General features: G+C 40.6%; 1 protein-coding gene across 2 annotated transcripts; it reads left to right on the top strand.

Moving 5' to 3' along the window:
- The first annotated feature begins 1,348 nt into the window (after positions 1-1,348).
- Positions 1,349-21,738, top strand: SPI1 (Spi-1 proto-oncogene). 2 transcript variants are annotated; one of them, XM_080397544.1, is made up of 6 exons: positions 1,349-1,684; positions 8,198-8,291; positions 15,466-15,653; positions 16,663-16,758; positions 20,043-20,199; positions 20,888-21,738. In XM_080397544.1, exons 1-6 carry the CDS (start codon positions 1,640-1,642, stop codon positions 21,202-21,204), a joined length of 897 nt encoding a protein of 298 aa, XP_080253670.1. In that variant the 5' UTR covers positions 1,349-1,639; the 3' UTR covers positions 21,205-21,738. The 2 variants fall into 2 exon arrangements, with proteins under 2 accessions (XP_080253670.1, XP_080253671.1); XM_080397545.1 differs by lacking the exon at positions 16,663-16,758 and having other exon boundaries at positions 1,355-1,684.
- Positions 21,739-21,979: the final 241 nt, after the last annotated feature.

The raw sequence follows: 21,979 nt of genomic DNA, 5'->3' as shown, positions 1-21,979 counted from the left end.
ACTCCAGAACCATCTTAGAGACAAAAGCAAACTGTTCAGCAGCTTGCTTATTTCTAGGTTAAAATCAAGAGTTCATGGGATGAATAAGAAGGAAATGCCTACATATCAACTGATGTTGGTGAAATTCAGTTTGGGGCTTCAAGAGTTAATCCCCCATCATGTTCTTGATTTTATCCCATTGCTAATATGGTATGCTTGTTGAGTTCCTTAGGGTGGGGAATGAGAGGAACTTGTGAGTGGGCTCTGGTTTTACCAGTGTATGAGGGAGGAAGCCTGTAGTGGCTGAAATTCCCCCTCACACATAGACCCAGGTGAGTGGTGAACAGGCTACTTTCAAAAGCAGAACCTGTGGCACATGGGCATAGATTGAAGGGGAACAACCAGACAAAGAAACTTCACTTTTCCAAGACACTAGTAACTGACTGCAAAGCAAGAAGCATTTTGCAGAATGAAAACATTCTCCCCTTGCAGCAAAGCCCCATCCTCTATATGCTGCCCCATGGCCAACTCACCTCTTCCACTGCCAGAACTTCAGTACGAAGGGCATTTGTCCAGTCCAGCCAAATGCAAGCAAAACAATGGGATAAAGAGAAGGGAGAACGCAAAACATCTACAAGAAATTTTGGCATCTGACTGTTTAGATGCAACTCCGCAAATCTTGCACTCTACTCACTGTTAAAAGGCAGTCAGGATCTGAGAGAAGTGAAGTCATTACATGGGACATGTAACCATTTCTCTTTTTCCAAACTTGCTTTCTCCTTGCAGGAGCTAGAAAATAAGAAATCATAAGAAACAAATATGAGGGCCAAGTGTCTTTCACTGAATCGTTTTGCTCTATTGCGAAGTTTATGAAGAAAGTGTCATAGGCTTAACTTCAGTGTTTTGTAGAAACCTAAGACTGTGTATTTGAAATACTTTTTTTTTCAAATTTTGAAATTTCAAGTACTTTTTTTTTCCCCCCCATTTCTGCTAAGTATTGCCACTTAATTCCAACATGCGACTATTGTTAAAACAAGTCTCTGCCACTGAACTGTCCACGCAGTTATCAGGACTGCATCTTTATGAGAAATCATTAAACCAGAGAGCAGCAGCATCGTTATGGTTGATCTACAGTGGGAAACACATAGTCTTCCACCGAGCACTGCACCCATGTGCTTGTTTATTGGTAGAGGCCAGGGCTCTGGGGTGCTGGCTGCACAGCGAGCACCTGCCCATGGCAGATCTGGCTGGGGCAGGCTTCCTGTTGCAGCGCAGCAGCTCCCTGCCGACGAGATTTATGCAAACGGGCTAAAAGCTGTGATGTCACAGCGCACTAATAGACCAAGGGCTATCTCCCCTCTACAGACATTTGATAAAATCAGGAACTTCACACACGACTCGGGAAGAAGTTCACCTCAGAACCTGTTAGAACAAACTATGAAAACTTGTTAGGGTGCTTCTATCCTGAGATCCATCACTGCAAAGGGACTTCACGGAGTCCAAGGATCTCACTTTTCCCCCCTTTTTTTTTAACTCTTTCTTGCACTTTTTTTTTCTTTTTTTTTTTTTTTTTTTTTTTTGTTTCATGAGATTTTTTCAAGTCAGTTATTCTGGATGTTCAAAAACTGAATTAAGAAAAATTCACTGAGAAGTTGGCTGAATGTTGCAAGCTTGCAAAATGGAAGGATTTCCCCTCATTCCCCCTGTAAGTATATGGGATTTATATTCCTAATATGGATCATTTGGCTTAGCAGCGAAAGACAAAGTAAACCAGGTTTTATTACTTGAGAATATCTCTGTTTTGGTCTGTATTTGTAATGCCAGGAAGTTGGGCTTAGGTCATTATATAAAGCTAGTGACAACATTGCAATGAATGGGAAATTAACATTTCCTCCCTAAACTTGTATCTGATTTTGATCTCCATTTGTTTTCACAGATTAATGTATGGTATTTCTGTACAGGGTGCGTATAGCAACTCCGTAAATTTTTTTCTTCAGTGCTGTCTTCATAATGTAAGGCCGAGTCTTTCTTCAGGTTGTAATTCTTAATAGTCTGGAGCCTCTGACATAGTTTATGTATTTAACTATCTACCAGTTTGAGAGAGAAGAGTTGCTGAATGCTGATTTTACATGTTGCAGATTTTAGGACTCTGTGCTTTTTGCAATGATGGCATTTTAGATTCTAACTTCAGCTTCTCTTGAACTGAATTCACTTGCTCTGAAAAAGCAATTGGCGAATGAGGGCGGAAACGACACAGCCTTTAATTTGGTCTTTCAGTGTTTTCTCTAAGATCAAATTTTTCTATATTTCTATCCTTTCTTTAACTCTGAAGCATTGTTACACCGCTGTAATTTATCACAGGGTGAGTTTGGAAATTATTCTTTATGAAGAATGTAATGTCACTAACCTGTTGTTCGGAAACAAACCATAATGGGAAATATCTAAGTGGAATGAGTAAAAATGGGTAAATGAGGCCCTCACTAGATTTTTTTTGTTTGTAGAAGCTGAAGAGATGTCTGACAAGGTGTTTTCCTTGGCTTTTTATGTAGTAGTTGACTTAGAGTAATTACTGTATATGTTCAGAAAACAGAAGAAGACAATGCAGATCCAAGAGCCCTTGTAACAGAACTTGTATTAAGTTTTCTTTTTGTCTTGTCCCATCTAATGAAGCCTAAAGACATGTTTCCTTATGTTCCACCCAGAAAGATGGCCCCTTGAATTCCTTTCATGTTTGGTATCCATGTTGACTGAAAATGTATGTCTTCTTTTTGAGAGACCCTTTATGGTAGCAGTTCATCAGTATTGCTGAAAGCCTGCATCTACCCAAAGGGTGAGAAGATCCTAAAAACCTGTTTTCTTTTTCTTAAATACACTGAGTTGCCCAGTGGATGTACTGTAAATGCGTCAGGATAGAAATCTGAAAAGAAACTGAGAATATGAAAAAAGTAGACGGAGATTTCTCAATATGTTACTTACTGGGCTTAAAAAAAAATTTAAAAGAAACCCAACGCTTGTCCTCAACTACCCCAGAAACCAGCATCTCCATTAAATAAAAATATACATTTTTAATTTTCTGTCTACTTATTCACTCATAGCCAACTTTTTTGGACCCTTTTGTTTTTCCAGTATTGAATTCCAGTGCATACACTGAATAAGTGGAGTGAAAAATCTAACACAGTCTGGCCCATATTCTGATTTGTGTTGCAGTTAATATTCTGACTGAACTCTATACAGATGAATGATACAATAGGCAGTGAGAATACAATTGTCTTACAGAAACTTTTGACAGGGCAATTTGGTTTTTATTTTTGTCATTAAAATGTCCAATAATAAGTAATTTTGTGGTCTGTACTTTCAAAATTGTTTTAAGCGTACTTGCAGCACTGCCACTTGCAGCCCCACATGGCATTGTTACAAATGTCTGTGCCTCCTGGGACTTTTTCAGGGGGGTGACATGTTTCTGCGCAGGGGTTTCTGTGCAGCAATACTTCCCTCGCCTGCTCCTCCCCTTTCAGTTGAGGGTGGGTCAGCAACTGCCTTCCTCTTGACTACACCAGGGAATGCTTACCCTTCATTTGGGCAACGCTGCTGAAATGGTCTAGGAGCACCGCATCTTTTTCTGAAGATGAGGAATTTTGTAGGGAAAAGTTCCGCACGCTGGGCCCCTGTCTTCCAGTGCACAACAGAATCTAGCTGTGCTATGGGCTGAGAAATAACGGAGCCGAACACCTTTGCCTAAAGATGGCCCCAGTTCTGTGTGAATCCCTCAGCAGCCACCTGCAGAAATCCCAGCTTTGAATGGAAGTTTGGTTGTAGGACAGGGAGGATGCCCCACAGCAGCACTCCGTTCCACATAACCCTGCTGCCAGCGTGGGCCAGCGAGGCTGGCCCAAGGAGTGATCATGCTAATATTTTTACTCACCTTTTCTAAAATAGTTATAGTGTAATATTTTTCCAAGGAAATACAGTCAATCTTAGCCTTAAAACTTGCCTCAGCAGCACATCATCGGAAACTGTGTGGAGTATTTCTGAATCACATGCCAGTGAAGAGTTATGTCAGGATAACAAAAAGACATCTGCATTCGGCGAATTTACAATCACCTGAAATCATCTGACAAAGTCTTGGTGTTTAACAAGAATTTTCAGATTGCTATTCAGTTGAGTCCCCTTAAGTCTCTTAACCCATGCCAACAAAGCTTCCTCCAGGTAGTTTTGTGGCTTTTCCCGTGATTTTCAGGGCAAACAAGGAAGATCCCTTGATCAAACTCTGTGACAGATAAAGTATTGTTTGTTGACCTCTTGCCTGAGGTTGGAATACGGTTCATACTGTATTCCATGGCACATATGAAAGGAGATACCAACTTCAGGTGACAGGTGTGAGTTTCTTACAAAGCTTTCTGTCACTATTTGACATGAAAACAATTGCTAGAAAAATAGCCATTGACACCAGTTAAATATTAATTGCAACATAAGCCATCCTTTGCTTTTTGTCAGGGGAAACAACAGTTCTGTGTCATGGAAGTAAGATGATGAAATGGGTGTGTGGGTGGGGAGGTTCCAGAGGAGGATGGGGCAAGTGGGTAAAGACTGGTACAAGAGGCAACAGCAGCGCATGGTGAAAACTCTTCTCTCTAATTAGAGAAAAAGCCTTTAATAAAACTAAAAAAAAAAACAAAACCAGAGGGACTGAAAACAGGTTCTTCAATGAATGTAATGAATACAGGAAAATATCCCACCTTCCCACAGGATAATCAGAGAGAATCCATGCTGTACTGTCTCCTTTGACCACCATCTAATAAAGTTTACGATACATACGCTTTTAAATATTTAATATATGTCTTTGCACGTTAATTACCGTCCCCTTGAAGATCAGACACCAAGATGGAAAGTGGTACCAGTTCAAGTCCTTTGTGGGGATAGATTGGTCCAGGTTGCATGAGCTAACAAGAACATACGCATACATATTTTTTCAAACGGATCACCAAGCAGAAAACAAATTCAAGGAAGAAAATTCCCACAATCCATAGTAAAGAGATTTTAAGTCCCAGACTTTCAAAACAGAGTATGCAAACCCACTATGATCTACGTAAAAGCAGGCTGGTTTATAGATATTGAGTATCTGCAACTCACTCTGCAGTCAGCCAGAACTGTAAATATTAAGGGAATCACTTTATTTAGAGTCTGTTTGACACACCTTCCTTTAGCTCTCGCCATTGAATACACATCTGACCTAGGAAAACTAGGTTTTGAACAGCAGAAATCATTCCCAGCTCTCAGACTGTGGGACACTATTGCCTGTTACAGTGTATTAGACTGAAATGGGGGAGTTTGGAAAATCTTCATCTTACAGAAGAAGAGACAACAAAGGAGGAGCACAATTAGGAAAAGTCAAATGTTCTTTCCCTTGCCTAAAATATGTGTTGTTTATCTACTTTTGGACTGAGGCTTGGCCTTCCTGCCAAGCTATACTTCTGTAAAGATAGGAGTGATAGAGCTTTTGTTGTAGCAGTGGGAATTTTATACACAGCAAATGAAGCCTAGGTTGACAGGAGGCTGGTTTCTTTGGAAATCTGTTTACTTTTGGCTAAATATTTACTGGAGCTACAAATTCTGGTGCATTTAGATAAGAAAATTTTCAGATTTTCAGTCAGTTTCTAGTATTTTAGTTGAAAAGAAACAAAGATATTTCTTTTAAACTATATACATTTATATGACTTTTTAAATTTCTGTTTCTGCCAACTAGTATGATGTGCATTTTCCATTTCAATGTTGAGGTCTCTCTTTTCACAGAATATAACTGCTTTCCTTTGATTTATGACAAATTAATAATCCTGAAAAACTTCATATATCCTTCAAGTTGATATGATTTAACAGGAACCATGTATTTATGGAAAGGAAATGGGGGAGTGGGGTGAATTAATTTGCAAAGATAATGAAAAGTAGAAATTCCATTCATAACTTTATCCTGAAGAAAGCAAAACACAGTCTCATTACTTTTCCTTCTCAGAGATCAGACTGTAGCACAGGTCTAAGGAATGTGGCGGACTGAATGCATATATAACAGTCACAGTTAGAGAAAACACAAAGAAAATATGTAGAGGAAAACCAGAAGAATCAGAGAGAATCCATGCTGTACTGTCCCCTTTAACCACCCCTCTGAAATCTGAAAAATACATCCCATTAAATCTCTGTGTAGATGAAGGGCAATTCTATTGGAATCGTATTGATTTGAAAAGGGAGACTGCACCTATGTCCTCTGGAGACCAGAAATAAGAGGGGTCCCTTCACTAGCATCCCTGCTATGGATACAATTAGATGATGATTTTCTCCTTAATCTTTCCCTTTGATTGTCTTTATGGTGAGTTATCATCTTCTCAAGATTTCCCCGAAACAATTATCCCCCACCACAGATTATATTGGGAGCTGACAGCCAGCCAATGGGTTTGCTCCTGAGGCTTTGAATATTCCATGGATGTGATGCCCAATTAGTGTGTGTTCTGGAAGCTACAGCATTTTAGGAAGTCTTACCAGTGCATTTTAATATGATATGCTAATACAGCATGCAGCTGCTACTAAGGATCTACTGAGGTCCAAAGTAATTTCTAAAAGGATTTTCTATTTTTTTGTGGTCTAACATCTTAAACCTCTGGGAATAAGTCTCTTTTTCTTGCCCTAATTACTTCAATGTCATCATAGAAATCACATCCCTAGAAAAGGACAATCTTTAAATCTCCAGATTCCAACAGAATAAACGGAAGGAGTTAACTAGAAGAATTAAAGAGTAGAGGTAATGAGCAATGGCAACTCTGATGGAGTTTTCACCAGAAGTCTTTTCCTTTTGCCAGCTGCTTATCTACCACCTCCATCTGGATTTTAATGGGAGCTGCTACCTTAGGTGGCATGTTCTCCATTAGTCTGGAGGAGGAAGAAAAAGAGAAACTTGCCTGCGTTTCTGGCACGCTGTCACCACAGTCTCAGCTTACAAAATGCTGGTGGTCCAAAAATGAGACAGATTTATGAAGGGAGATAAGGATTTGGGACATACAGCTCGGCATATGAACATATAAACATGAACATAAAAAATATGTCCACCATCTAAGTTATAATATTGTTTTAAATATTTGTCCTTTAAAGTTAGTTATGCTGAAGTCACTGAAAGAAGAGTAATGTTTCTATTAGTACCTACTAGAAATAATTTCCTTTCAGAACAAAAAGCAAGAAGGTATTTGAGTTTTACATTGCTGTTGAGACTGTAAGAATTTTTTCAGATTGGGAGAAAATAATGTAACAAACTTAATCCAACAAAAGTTTAGCAAAGCCCTGCTCTAACTCTTCCTTCTGGAAAAAGACAAAACCAAACATTAAATGAAGCCACAGAATTGTGCACAGCTAATAAGAAACAGACCACCTTTACCGAAACAACAGAAGTTGTTAACAGTTGTTAAACAGTATTAACATTGGAGAACTAGGTGCGGGGAGGAAGACAAGTGGGAAAGTTACCCTATGTCACCTGTTTCAAGAAGATTGATAGGACTTTAATTCTACAGCTAAGCAACCAGGTCACAACTCAGTATCTGGCCTACATTTGGATTTTTTAAGTCTTCTCTGTGCATACCTAACAGCCCTGTGCAGCTAACTGAAGCCGCAAGCATTTACAGTCCATCCTGGACAAAAAAACGAGAAAGAAAATATTTTTATGCCTTCTGTCAACATCATTACCCTCCTACAAACTGTCACCATTTAGTAAGACCTCCTAGAAACACTCAGCATAACATGCTTAGGCAGGACAAATGTCTGCTTTCTCTTGTGCACAGGAGGAATAATACTAATAATAAATGTCTGTCACTACCAAGGAAAAGGTCTCCCTGCTGTGCCAGTGTGGTGGCATCTTGGCTTGGGCCTGATGCCCAAGGCAGCTCTCTAAGTAGCATCTGCAAAAGGCTGGAGGGCAGGATATGAAGAACTTGTGTAATACCACAGGACAAGTTCTGCTATGCAGGATTGCTTTGTTGGTTTGTTGTTTTTTTGGGGTTTTTTGCAAGCTGGTGTTTGGTGTCAAGAATTTTATTCCTGCTGATTCAAAAAGAACTTGAAGCCTCCTCCTTCTTTCCCTAGGCAACACAAAATGTGTTGGCATCTCCCCTTCGCTAACTATATGAATAATTTTGAAGGGATTTGTGTAAACTTACCTTTCTAAAATTTCCTGTCCTCTTTACAGCCCTCTGAAGATATGGTACCCTATGAGTCAGACCTCTACCGACAGCCCCATGACTACTACCAATATCTCAACAGTGATGGAGAGAGTCATGGTGGTAAGTTAAAAAATATCTCCTTGGAGCATAAAGTCCCATGGGATATCACAAGAAAGATTTAGGACATTAGGAAAAGAACAAACATGTTGTGATCTATAAGGTATAGGCACATACTTTCAAATCAGAAACCAACAATATTTTATTCTGCTTAATGGCACCGTTCCAACCTAGCAACTGCCACAAAGTTTCTCTGAAAGAGTTTTAGAAAGCACTGAATGGTGCAAGTTGTTTCCAGGACATTCACTGCATTCCCAGGAAGAAGGGATCTCATGATCTCTACCCTCCACTATCCTCACTGTGGTTTTACTTTCCTCTGCAGATCAAAAGCGTTCTGCTTGTTCCAGAACTCTCTAAGGCCATGAAATTGCAATAGTGTATTTCTCTTCTTGTGTTCCCATCTCCAATTCCTGTTTGACTTAGGTCTAGATACTCTGCTTGTGCCTTCATTTTAATTGTTTCTTTGGTGATTTGGCCTTTTTCAACTCCATAGATTTCTCTCTCTTTTGCGTGCTGCCACACCTAGCTTTAACTTTCACTCTTCCTCCAGTACACCCAATTACTTCCTCTCTCTAAATCTATGTAAAACTTCCTTGTAGCTGTTTGTAAGTAAACTTAGCTAAATATTAAAATACCATGTGATTATTTATTGCTTCAATTTATATATGTGATTTCAAAGCTTTGGTGTCTTTGTATTTTCACATCATCTGGGCACTGGACTCTAAATCAATACAGAGGGGAAAGTCTTGCTTCGTCAGCTTTGTCTGCTGTGCAATACAATGGTCCAGCAACACCACCCTGGAAATATCGGAGTCAATATTGACTCAGGAAGGAAAAGCACCGTTCTACTGTATCACTTGTGGCAGTCCCTTCAGATCCTGGAGTTTCCCTAAAAGACTCCCACTGATATAGCAACTAGACCATCACTGCTTAATTTAAGACATCTAACAACTTCACAGCAAAGCGCTGTTTTATCTGTGGCAACAGAATCTCCCTTAAGGGGCAGCAGGTTGCAGAATAGGATTGATCTGAGCATTTAACTGAAAGAGTTTTCTATCTAAATTTGTTCTCTATGTTGCATTCAGGAAACACCTATGATATTCTTAATGCCTGGAGACAAAGAATTAATTCAGTTCTTATAAGCTATCTCATGGCATCTGTCAAGTCACATTAATCAAACCCAGCAAATTCCAGATGGAAATTCAGGGTTTTTACATTATAACCTGTACCTGTTTACACACCCATAAAATGAGGATAACATTTATTATCTCAAAAGGCAATTGTGACAAGCAATAACTATAAAAGACGCCACGTAGGAAAAAGCACTGGGAAATAGCTTTTCTGGCATTAAATCTAGGCTACCTCAAGCAAAAATATCCTTTATCTTTCATAATCTCATCATCCCATCTGGTTTACTGCCCATTTTTCTGTTGGAAGGCTGTTCCTCAGCTACACTGCTCAGATCATTAACATGTTTTTACTCATCATAATGAACACAACAAAAACTCAAAAGTCACATGTGTGGGTTATGGCCTCAATAGTACCTAAACACCCACTCTGAACAGAAATATGTCTCTTCCTAAACTTGTGCTGTGCTTGTCCTTAAGACCCTAAAAAACATGGCTTGATGTTTTCACTCCTTCATTTGGTTATGGAAGAGGCAACTTAATCCCAGCCTGCACACTTCAATCTTGGTTACTTTTCACTCTCCAAGTAGTGAAAAGAAATCAACTATTTATGAAAGCACCTGCAATGTAGTTCGTTGTGTCTAATAACTAATATGCCCTATTCTTTCCTGAATTGCTCACAGTCCAAAAGAGGAATGAACAACTAAAGAATACAAGGTGGAGAGAAAAAAACAAATTAACACATTTTGCTTCTTTCCTGTAAACATTGAAAAAACCAACTTTGGCTTTCACTTTAACAGGATAGAAGTAGTGGGTCTTGAGAAGAGCTGTGCAGAAAGGGACGTCACAAACTACTTTTAGAAATATGTACTAAGTGTTCAGAACAACGTGGATAAAAGCATAATGATTGAAAAATGACGGGGATAAAGAATAAATAAGGTGCTGCAGTGATAGCAGCGAAGTGAAAGAGCTGAGAACATGATTAGATAGGAAAAAAGAAGAAATAAGTAGGACAGAATTGTAAGAGGGGAGTTCAGCTTGGGGTACTGGCAATACATAAACAATATTTTTGCAGGTCTACTCAATACCACCATTGACCTCAGAGAGGGGGTATCTATTTACTGTATCTTTACCAGATAAAGTAAATAGATACAAGACAGAGTAATACTCTGACTTTGCTGATAAGGGACTGCTAAAGAAATGGAAGGTCTTGCTCAAGTGTCAGACTACCTCTCTCTCACTGCCAGCAAATTAATTTTGTGAAAGGTAGTTTGTCAATATCTTAATCTGGAGATCTGTGCTACATACATCACTGTCACTTTTCCAGAACATAATGCTGAAGGCAACAATGTTTACGCGAGTAGGCAGTAAAGTACACACACGTGTGTCACTAATTCAATATGTAGGAGATAGTTGCCAATAAGTGAACACTAAATTTAACAAGCAAAAACACAACATAAAAGCATTCATATGTTCATCACAACATGCATTATTTGCATTTATTTTGTATACTGTAGTCTAACTATTTTGTAAATACTGTAATAAACACAGAGACACAGCTGTGCAGGACAGAAGCTATCTCAAGTGATCATGCATTAGTCCATCACTCTACCCTGCGCTTGTATGCTAGTAAGTCTGTAAATGTAACACAGCGTATTTTGTAACACTAACGCAACCTTAGTAATTACAAAATTCCACTGCAGCTTTTTCTCCTTATTACTAAACATTATTGGTTTAGTTAAAATCACTTTTTGTATGAAGCTAAATGCTCACCCTTGTTCACTTTGTTGCTAGCCTCATGGAACTTACTAGATTTCATTATTTTGGATTTTATTGTTATGCCACCTCCTGGAGTAATATGATCATTTAAGAATTTCAGCTTTGATTTTGTTAGGATTTTAGCCCACAAAGAAGTGGAGGGAAGTCCAAACGTGTGAACCTTAGTCTTAAAGGCTATATGGAAAACAGAAAGAACTCCAAACTTCATTAAAAAATTCCCTTGCTGCAAAGCTGTTCTCATGATTCACTGGGGACTGACTCAGAGATTTTCAAACATTTGGCATTATTAAACTCATGAAGTTTGTAAAGTGAGAGCTAATGAAGTCCTACTGTTGTTATAGGCAAGATTGCTGCACGGCCTATAAGCAGAGCATTTCACTCAACAGAGCGCAGTTCTGTAGGGAATCAAGACATTCATTTTCCAGTGTCCTTCGACATTTTACTCGTTTCCTCTGTGGGTTTTTTCTTGCCTTGTTTTTTCGGATGAGCAAAACACAGTGGGAACATCTACGGTGTGCAATGTGGCACTGCGTGAGAAACCCTCTCCTGGTCCAAAATGAGTTGGAAAATCCATACAGCACAGAGCAGAAGCCCTCAGAGACACTAGCTCAGCCCTCACGAGCACAGCCACGTCACCACGCCGTCGCCGAGCAGGCAGAGCGCCGTGCTGACAGGGCTGTCATGTTTCCGGTTCAAGAGCTGGCTCATGCATTTCTGCATGATTTCTTGCACTGCATGATGCAGATTTAGCCTGCTATTCCACTTTATAATAAATACCTTAAGCCTATTTCATTTGCTAACTGCTGGTTCTAACATTATTCATCTATCAAAGCAGGAGCAAAGTAATTTACTTTGGTAAGAAGATGACTCAGAGTTCAGTTATGTTTTCCCACTGGCAGAGTAAGAATCTACCTCCATGGTGAAAATTAACACAATGCCTCTAGGTCCGCTATTGCTTCCCAACAGGCCAACATCCTCTCTGTCATGGGAGGGAGTTCAGAATTCATGATTGTCCTTCCTCTAACCTTTCACTCTATAGAAGACCAAAACAAACATGATCTCCATGTCTCTATAAGAGAGAATTTTTTTCACATCCTCTTTCACTTCACATGAAATTTCTCATAATGACTGCATTGTGTAGCTACAGCTTAGGTTTTAATGATATTTTCTTTTACCCAAAGAATAGACACTTTCCATTTCTAGAATTCTTCTCTCCTTTCTTTCCTCTCCCTTCCACCTTTATGTTTTTGAGAAACAAACAGATTTGCTATGCATTACTGACATAACACTAACAAAGAAGTAAATAGCTGCTGCTAACTCTAATAACTGCAGACAGAGATATTTAGAATGTATTTATTTTATTTTGTTTTTTATGTGCAGCAACTTAGCCAGGATGGTTAACTGCAGAGGGACTTGTGGAGATGGAATTCAGAATTTCTCTAAACCAATATTGGTTTTCCTAAGCATCACTGTGAAATTATAGATAATTGAGAAAGAAATATGGACTTTTCCTCCTGTCACAACTTGAGTATTTGGACATAAGCTCGTGTTGAAATAATTTCTGACATAGATGTGTTTTGTATTTTATCAGTATTACATGGTCACTGTAAGTCCTTAAATGCTGTGCTATTAGTAGTATTCTGTTACAGTATTTCTACAACAGCACCTAATCCATAAAAAAGGAATTCAGTAATGACTGGGCTAAATATTACATAACGATTAACACAAATATGTATAAATAGTGGCCTACAGGTTAATTTCTTTCCCAAGGAAGGGTTTAAAAGAACAGTTCTGGAGGCAGCAGGAACCTTGTCACAGGCTCCAAAAAACTAAGAGGTATCTTGAAATATAAAAACATGGCTGCCAATAAAAATATATTTAAGAAGAATCAAAAGTAGCTCTCAGAGCATGCACAAATACTCACGGCTGTGCATGTTGGAAGCGTACTGTGTTCCGTCTTGACCACCAGTTAGTACCAGTGAGACATTCTACAGCTGAAGACCTGCCATTGACCACCTCAGAGACTTTTGCCTGGGCTTTGTCATCCTCACAGTTATGCATTGACCTCATTTGCTGTAGTAGATTGTCAAAGACAAGGGGTCTTTGAGACTGTACATTGCCACCTGACAGAGGACTTTCTCCACAAGGAGCAGAGCCAGATCATTCTAAGGAACGAGAGTGCAGATTACTCCTGCAATGTATCCTCAACAGTTTATTATACGGGGCTGCCCGCGGTGCATGGGGCCTCAGTGGTTGGCTCTCTGTAGAGAAATCTACAGTAATTTAACCCAGAAAAGGCATGAGTTACTGTGGCTTAGTCTTCCAACTATACAAAAAAGTTTCATATTGAAAGTGCCCAAAGCCTCCTACCAGGACACAAGCCTTCGGTGACCTGTGGATTCAAACCCACACACACGCTGCCGTTTCCTGGGTCGGAGCAGACATGAATGTAAAAGTACCTGGGTACTCTGCACCCATAAAACCCGCTTTTTTAACCAGAGAAAACAAAATCTTTCTCTAGCACTACAACATGAAGAAGTGCTACTGTGCATTGTAGCTGTAACTCTGAGCTATAAAATCCATGCATAGCCCACAGAAAGCGCTATTACAACGAAGCAATGAAATTACAAAGTAATGCAGCAAGTGCTGGGTCCGTATTGCTGAGTTCCCTCTAAAAGCAGCCACGTTCAAAGTCACTATCCCGGATTTCAAACCCTCAGTGAGATTAGACCTCATTTTTAGAAATAAGTGGGGAAGGAGGAGGAGATAGAAGCTGAGAGAAGGAATGAAACTAGTATTTTAGTAAACATATTCACAGCACATTAGTACCCAGATAATGTCATACACAATAACATCATATTGCCGAACAAGACAATTACTTCTCTATAAATTCAGTGCAACTACACTTGGAACAGCATGTTCAGTTCTGTCCACCGCATTATCAGTGTCAACAGCTGGGGGGGAGGTTGGAGAAGTGCACAAGTATGATTAGAGGGGTGAATATACTGATTTAAATTGAAAGACCAAGAGTTAAATACATGCAGCTGGGTTAAGTGATAATTAGGAGTCAGAACTGCAAGGGTACATGATAGCAACCTGAGAACATGTGAAGGGTAGGACAGAAATGATTTATAATAATACAAGGGCAGAAAACTCAGAATAGTAAGATATAATTTTAAACTGTTACACTGCATATCAGAAAGAAAATTTGACCATGCATAAAATGGTGCATGAAAAGTTAAACTATGGACAATTAGTTCCTATTTCAGTCAGAGCAGAGGATGTGATGTTGACTTTGATTTTTTAAGAAGAGTGCACACAAATATGTGCATAATTATGCATGTAGCTACCATATGTAAGAGAAATGTAATTTGCAATACTTCATGTTTCCTCTAGTAGATTTTAAATTTTCAGCAGCAAATATGAAATTCTAAAAATTTTGGAGGCTTGTATTGAACTAAAAAACCAGAAATCTAAAACTGAGCATGATACGGAGTTTAATTGCAAAAGCAAATAAATCAAGAAACAGGATAGTGGTTATCTGAGTACTTTTTTATGATTTTGAAAAAAATCTGAATTGTCACAGAAATTTCAAATATACTAAAGAGATTAAAAAGGTAGAGAAAGAGTCTGCATCAGGATTTAGCCTCACTGTAAACAGTGTACACCAGACTGCCACAACAGTTTATCTTTTATTCTCTGGTATTGGTACTGAAAAATGTGTGACATGCCAACACATGTTTATCTAGCATGAAATATCTAGCAAAGTGCCATGACTTTTCTGCAGCATTCCTGCAATTTGTTAGCAGACTAAAATAAAGAGTGAAAATAACTGCAGAATAATCTGTAAATTTTCTCTGTCTCCTCTTTTCCATGCCATGAGGAAGAGCATAACAAGAGCATGACAATATGCAAACCAGTAGAATTTGTTGCCTCAGGAATGAAATTGTAAGACTGTTATGGTCTCTTCTTGAGAAAGGTGCCAGTGTTACTGCCTTTTGTGTTAAATTATCAGTGAAATCCGACTCTCCATCTCAGACTATTCTCCTAATTAAAGTGGCCGAAGTATTACTTTCCAGCCACAGGCATTTATGAGATTAGGAAAAGAAACTTTACAGGGATCTATATAAATTGTCACCAGAGGCAGTCAGGTCAACAGGGATGGTGTGGAGAGGGCGGAAAGGACAGTGACAGGAGTAGGAACCAGTGAAGGACAGGTAAATGTCACGTTTCTTAATCTTGTAATGACAAACTATTTTTATTTTCTTTAGATCATTACTGGGACTATCATCCACACCACATGCACAGTGAGTTTGAGACCTTTGGAGACAATCACTTCACGGAACTGCAGAGCGTACAGCCTCCCCAGCTGCAGCAGCTGTACAGGCACATGGAAATTGAACAAATGCATGTCTTGGACTCTGCAATCCCAACCACACACATCGGACTCAACCATCAGGTATGGTTACCACCCCTTGCTCAGAATTTAGGATGATAGTTATGGTAAGGAAAATAATGCATCAGCGAATGCACACTCTTATGTGAAAAAGATTGCTGAAATGAATTACACAAGTTCCTACTGCACAAGCACTTGATTTAAAACTCTTCATTCTCAGGACAAATGTGGTTTAAGCATTCTTTCTATCTGGATAATGAGGAGACATGTTCCTCGAACTGTGCCTAAAAAGATAACTGCAGTGTGGAGGGTTTTGAAATCTCAAAATTTTGTTTAATTTGGAATGAAAGTCGAGTGTTTTGAAATTCTGCAGAGGAACTGTCTAGCAAGGGTATACACGACTACTGGGAAGTATTCTGAGTCTCAAAGTAATCGGGAAATTTAAAATATTTCCAAGCAACCCTGACAATCTCACATAACCTGTACAAGAAACACTAACAAAGACACATCAGTGGTAACTTTACCACAATGAAACAGGTTGAGGACAATCTGCTTGTCTTTTTACCTGAAAGTAAATAAGTCACAAGCCAAATCACGCTGTCTTGTCTCTGCTCAGATGTTGCATGAAGCCAGTAAAAAGAGACACTCCATTGTGCTGTAAAGACAGTCACCAAAGTGCCAGTGAATTCTCACTAAAGCAGAAATTAGAATCACGGAATGGTTCGGGTTGGAAGGGACCTTAAAGGTCACCTAGCTCCCGCCCCCGCCACGGGCAGGGACACTTCCCACCAGCTCAGGTTGCCCCCAGCCCCGTCCAGCCTGGCCTGGGACACTGCCAGGGATGGGGCACCCACAGCTGCTCTGGGCAGCCTCTGCCAGTGCCTCGCCGCCCTCACAGGGAAGAATTTCTTCCTAATAGCTAATCTAAACCTGCCCTCTTCCAGTTTAAAACCATTCCCCTTTGTTCTATCACTACATGCTCTTGTAAAAGTTCCCTCTCCAGCTTTCCTGTTGGCCTTTTTACGTACTGGAAGGCTGCTGTAAGGTCTCACCAGAGCCTTCTCTTCCCCAGGCTGAACAACCCCAACTCTCTCAGCCTGTCTGCATAGGAGAGGTGCTCCAGCCCCCCGACCATCTTTGTGGCCCTCCTCTGGACTCGCTCCAACAGGTCCATGTCCTTCTTATCTTGGGGGCCCCCAAATAAGGGGTTCCATCCTACTGCAAAGTTACTAAGCAAAGGGGGTGTGGAGATCACTTTTAACTCTTGGTCTTACAAGGCTATGACCAAAGTCATTGTTGGGAGCAGTAAGAAAGGTGGGTGGATCTTGTGCTAAGGAGTTTCCCAAGGCAGGCAAGCTACACACAGTGTGCTGAATATAAGATAGAGTAGGACTGAGGTCAGAGAAAGGTGTTTGCTGAATACAGTGCTAGATATAATGGTGCCATTGCTCAAGTTTTGTGAGAGAAACTGCATGCATGGAATTGTCGTTTTGGTCTTCTTTTTTGAAAGCAAACCAAAACTGTATACAAATACTGTATTAATCAAAAACAAAGAAGGAAAAAAATGGAGTGAGTAAGTTAACATTGCCAACAGGAACCTGACTGACTACAAGCCATCAAACTTCTCACCTGCTACTCAGAAAAAAAGTGAGGAACAGAATACAAGATGTATCTATAAACAAAGAATTAAGAACAGAAAGTGACAAATAGGAAAAATGTTCGTGGAAAAGCAGTCCGTGGGAAGGTTCAAGTAATTTCAATTGCTCACTGCAACTATTAATAGACAATGACTGACCGCTACCTCCAACCAGAGGCAAAGAATAAAGATTATCCCCTTTATGGATGTCTTTGGAAGCACCACCAAAAACCAAGAGAGCGTGCTTCTGCTTATCCCACTTCATTCTACTTAGTTATCATCTTTCATTTCAGGACAATAGGCAGAGAATTAATTTGGTTACAGCTTCTGATAAAGAGCACTGTGCTCTCTCCGCCCCACCCCATACCAAGCTGCAGAAGACCGTAGTAGGCAGAATTCACCATTGCCCTCCTTTTCCTTACCAGCTGGGGATCTTTGGCTTTTTACTTTAACCTACAGTAGCTCATGCAAGCGGTACTTGGCATGCTCTGAGGTTCGGGCTCTGTGTGTCTCGGCCACAGTCCTAGGCAACACATACAATTTAAGGCATTTTCAAAGACACAGAAGCAGGAAGCAAGCTTTAATCCCCCACTGAATTTGCCAGTTACTAACCTCACCCATGCTTGTCATGCAATATCACAGCTACAGTTTGCAAATGCAGAATATGCAAAGATATTTCTCTAACTTTCTATTGATATCACATTATTTTGTGGAATCAAGTTTGAGGGTCGAACTACTGTTGGACAAGATTTCTTTTGAAACTTTTGTTAGCCTGCCAACAGGTGGTCTCACAAATAATAAATTAAGACCAGTTATTCCAAAGGGAGAAGGAAAGAAAGGGGTGGAAAGCTGTGAACAGCTTTAGAAAGAGGAAAATCACAAATGGATGGCATCGATCCTGAGCTAACATCAGAATATGGAAAGCAGCTAGCAGTTTCTTAAGCTTTCTCTCTCCAGAACTGTATTAGTAACCTGGGTCTTCCAAACCCAGTAGCAGGTCCTCTGCATAACATAAGTCTGTGAGTCTCTACGTATTAACTTCTGCTGAGTTTCAGGCGCAAAGTAAGTGTAAGCAAAACTACAGCAGACAGGGAAAGTGGGGACAGCGTGGGGGAAGCTTACTCAACCCCTCAGGTTGGCCTCTGCAACTCCTTTTGCTTGCAAGACACCATTCCCCTGCTCCTCCACAGCACCCTCCCGCCAGCCCCTCCAGTCCCAGAGGAGTGGTTTCCTTACTCCACACACACACTCACAATGCACTCCAGGTTTCCAAAACCTTTTTCTCTGCAGGGGCACCAGTCCCTGTTCCCTTCCCCTGTAAGACACTGTCCTACCTCCTCATTCCCCTTCCCCCATGGCACTACTGTCTCTCCCTTCCTTCCTACCCCTGAGGCCGCAGCTTTCTTAACTGTAAAACGCTGAAGGTGACTGTGGTGAGGCTGAAGTTTCGCTCTCAGGGATCCGGCAGGAAGCTTACACACACTCTTACTCAATCCTGGCCTTCCTGCCAGATCGGCTCCAGCCTATCTGCCAACTCACTAACCGCCAGCTGCTGCACCCCAAAACCAGCCCCGTGCACGCTCCTTATTGGGACATTTCAAGCTGGTGCAAACCTCGCCTGAGAAGCACCACTCATGGAGTGGGTGGTGTGACTCATGAAGGTAACACCCACTGCCTGCCCCAGCGCCTACGGTCCCCTGGGAAAGGGATCTGGCTCAGGATGCCCTTTCTTGGTAGAGGGAAGGAAGAGCAGTTCAAAAGCAGCTCACCTTCCAGGACTATCAACCTGGCCCATTTCATGAAAACCACATTCTATATGCTGCTGGGTTTGGGGGATGTTGGTTGGGTTTGTGGGGTTTTTTAAGGTAGGAATCGGGTTCATACTCCCTGCTCCTCAGACTGATCTGTTTCTCATTCTTAAATAAGCTGCAATAATTCATGGCAACTAGTCATGATCCCCAAGGAACCAGACTGCAACTGAGAATTCACAGAGCTAAGGTATATTCCACACTGCTCCTGATGAGACCTCTATATAAGGGCAAGAGAATTTAGCACAAAAATTGGCTTGCTAGCGTGCCGATGAGAAATCCCCATTGGTGGGGAATTTTCAGATAGCGACTTAGGAGAAGAGAATGTGAGCCGATATGATATATCCTTTACCTTAGGGCTGAGGCTATTCCCCTCCTCACGGGGGAAATTTAGGGCAGGAAGCTGACAGATCCATGTAAGCCCATCTCCAGAGTCGGATGCAGTCCTCAGGGGTTCAGTGCTCTCAGAAGGTACTATGCCTGAGAAAGGAAGAGGACAACAGAGCCAAAGCCAGTCAAAGCAGCCATGCTAGGGCAGAACTGTTCAGCTCTTTCAAATTTTAAAAAGTAGTTCCAGAAGGCCTGTGCTAGAAAAATAGTTGTTCTCAAGAGCAGGTTTACATCGGGGATAGGCAAGAGGGATGAGAAACTCATTAGGAAGAATGCTAGCTTTGGGGAGGTATGGGGGGAAAGGGGCAATATCACTTGCATAGGATATAAGAGGTGGGAAAGTTTGGACTTTCACAACTTTACTCCTCCTTCCCTCTTGTAAAGATGCATCTTTGTACATGTGTAAGCATTGACTGTTAGCTGGAAGTGTTTCTTAATTGCATAGTATTTATTATAAATGTCAACAACTAAACCTCTTAATATTACCCTGAACAATCTCATACCCCTCTTACTTTCTCCCCCTTTCCTCTGTAACTCTCTCCATGCCATTAACATTTTTATCTCAATGCCCCACTCGCTATCACTACCACCTCCCTCTACTCCTCTTTTCTCCCAAAGGTGTCCTATTTGCCCCGGATGTGCCTACAGTACTCCTCTCCACCACAGCCCAGTTCTGATGAGGAGGACATAGAGAGGCAGAGCCCCCCGCTGGAGGTGTCAGATGGGGAAACTGATGGTGTGGACCCTGGGCCTGGAATTATGCATGGAGAAACAGGTGAGTGAAGACAGAGGGACTTTGTCAAGCTATGTGCTGAGCAGCTGTTAAATTACTATGATGATAATGAGTAAAACTGTACAACTGCTGTGCTAGTATTTTATCCCAACATCAAAGCTTCACTTTCCCTGATTCCTTGAGCTCTCCTGTTCTCCAAATCTTTTATGACCATAACTGTGTCTATATCTCAAATCTCATTTCTTCATGTACTCCCAGCTTCCTCCTTCTGCCCTGCCTATTCAGGCTTCCTGAATGGAAATGGGTTTGCCATTTCTACTCCAATTTCCATTAACAGATGGGAAAACCAAGGCAAGAAGGCCAAGGAACTGATTTTTAAAAATATTTAGTTCTGTTTGCTCAGTACTCAAAAGTCAGGTTCTGTATCACCTGCCCAAGTTAGCTTCAGATTGGTTTCAAATTAGCAATGTTTTTCATGTAGCTTCAAGTTAGCAAATTAATTTCAAAACAAGAGGTTAGCCTTTGGAATTCCTTATTCTTGTTTTTTCTTCTTGGTACATCAATCCACTTTGTGTCCTCATAGTGTAATTGTAAATGTTGCAAACCGAACAAGTTACGTGACTGAAAAGCTAGCTATAAGTTATATGAATTATATACATTCTGCTGTTTCAGCAGGAACTACACACTAATACTAGTGCTCCACTGCCTTTCTTCTCTGACTCTCATGCAGGCAGCAAGAAAAAGATACGTCTGTATCAGTTCCTTCTGGACCTTCTTCGCAGTGGAGACATGAAGGACAGCATCTGGTGGGTGGACAAGGAAAAAGGTACTTTCCAGTTCTCCTCCAAACACAAAGAGGCACTGGCGCATCGCTGGGGCATCCAGAAGGGCAATCGCAAGAAAATGACCTACCAGAAGATGGCACGGGCTTTGAGAAACTATGGCAAGACAGGGGAAGTCAAGAAAGTCAAGAAGAAGCTGACCTACCAGTTTAGTGGAGAGGTGATGGGAAGAGGGGTCACTGATAGGAAGCATTATCCTCACTGAGGCTATGGGACCCTAAGCAAGAAAAATATTAAGACCTCCTGGCTGGATACCAGCAGAGGAGATGGACGCATCTTTCTCTTTGCTTCCTGTGCCCCTTCTCTGCCTTTAAACAGCCTTTACCGTCAGATGTTTCTGGTACGAATTCCCTTCTTCAGCATCTGAGAATCCTAAACGTGACAGAATTCTTTGCTTCCATCCTACAAGTTGGACAGAGTTGGGAAATTTAAACAATGTACAAATATATTAATGTCAGGAAAGATATTTTTTTTGATTGTATTGTAACTAAAGAATACAGCTGATGAAGTTTTGCCTTCAAAGGCGGTGCTGTGTCATTCACAGTGACACTGCATTAGCTTACAGCTTTCAAACTAGCATTAATACAGGCTCTGCCACAGCTCTCAAAGCTAGAGAGAAGTTTGCAGATCTTGGAATGATACTCATTCTTTTAAATAGTAATAACATGTACATATTTAATAAAATTTGAAATAATGAAGTTCTGGTGTTTGCATAATAAATGATTACTTCACAAACAAATCTGTTGTGCGTTCAGTTAAGCAGATACAGCTCATGTGTGGTACCTGAACCAAAAGCACACTGGGTTATAGGGCTTTATCCATCTGTCACTACTTCTTAATTTACCTAGAAAATCACCAACAGTGTCAAGCTAAGTAACAGAGATAAAAGGAGAGATACATTACTGTGAAAGAGACTACAGCACTGAACTCAGTTTTAAAATACATATATATATATATGCATCGCTACTTTTTCCTGTGCA

This window comes from Falco punctatus, assembly GCF_963210335.1.
Source record: "Falco punctatus genome assembly, chromosome: 7".
NCBI lineage: Eukaryota > Metazoa > Chordata > Aves > Falconiformes > Falconidae > Falco > Falco punctatus.
This window is presented reverse-complemented; position numbering and strand designations above follow the sequence as displayed.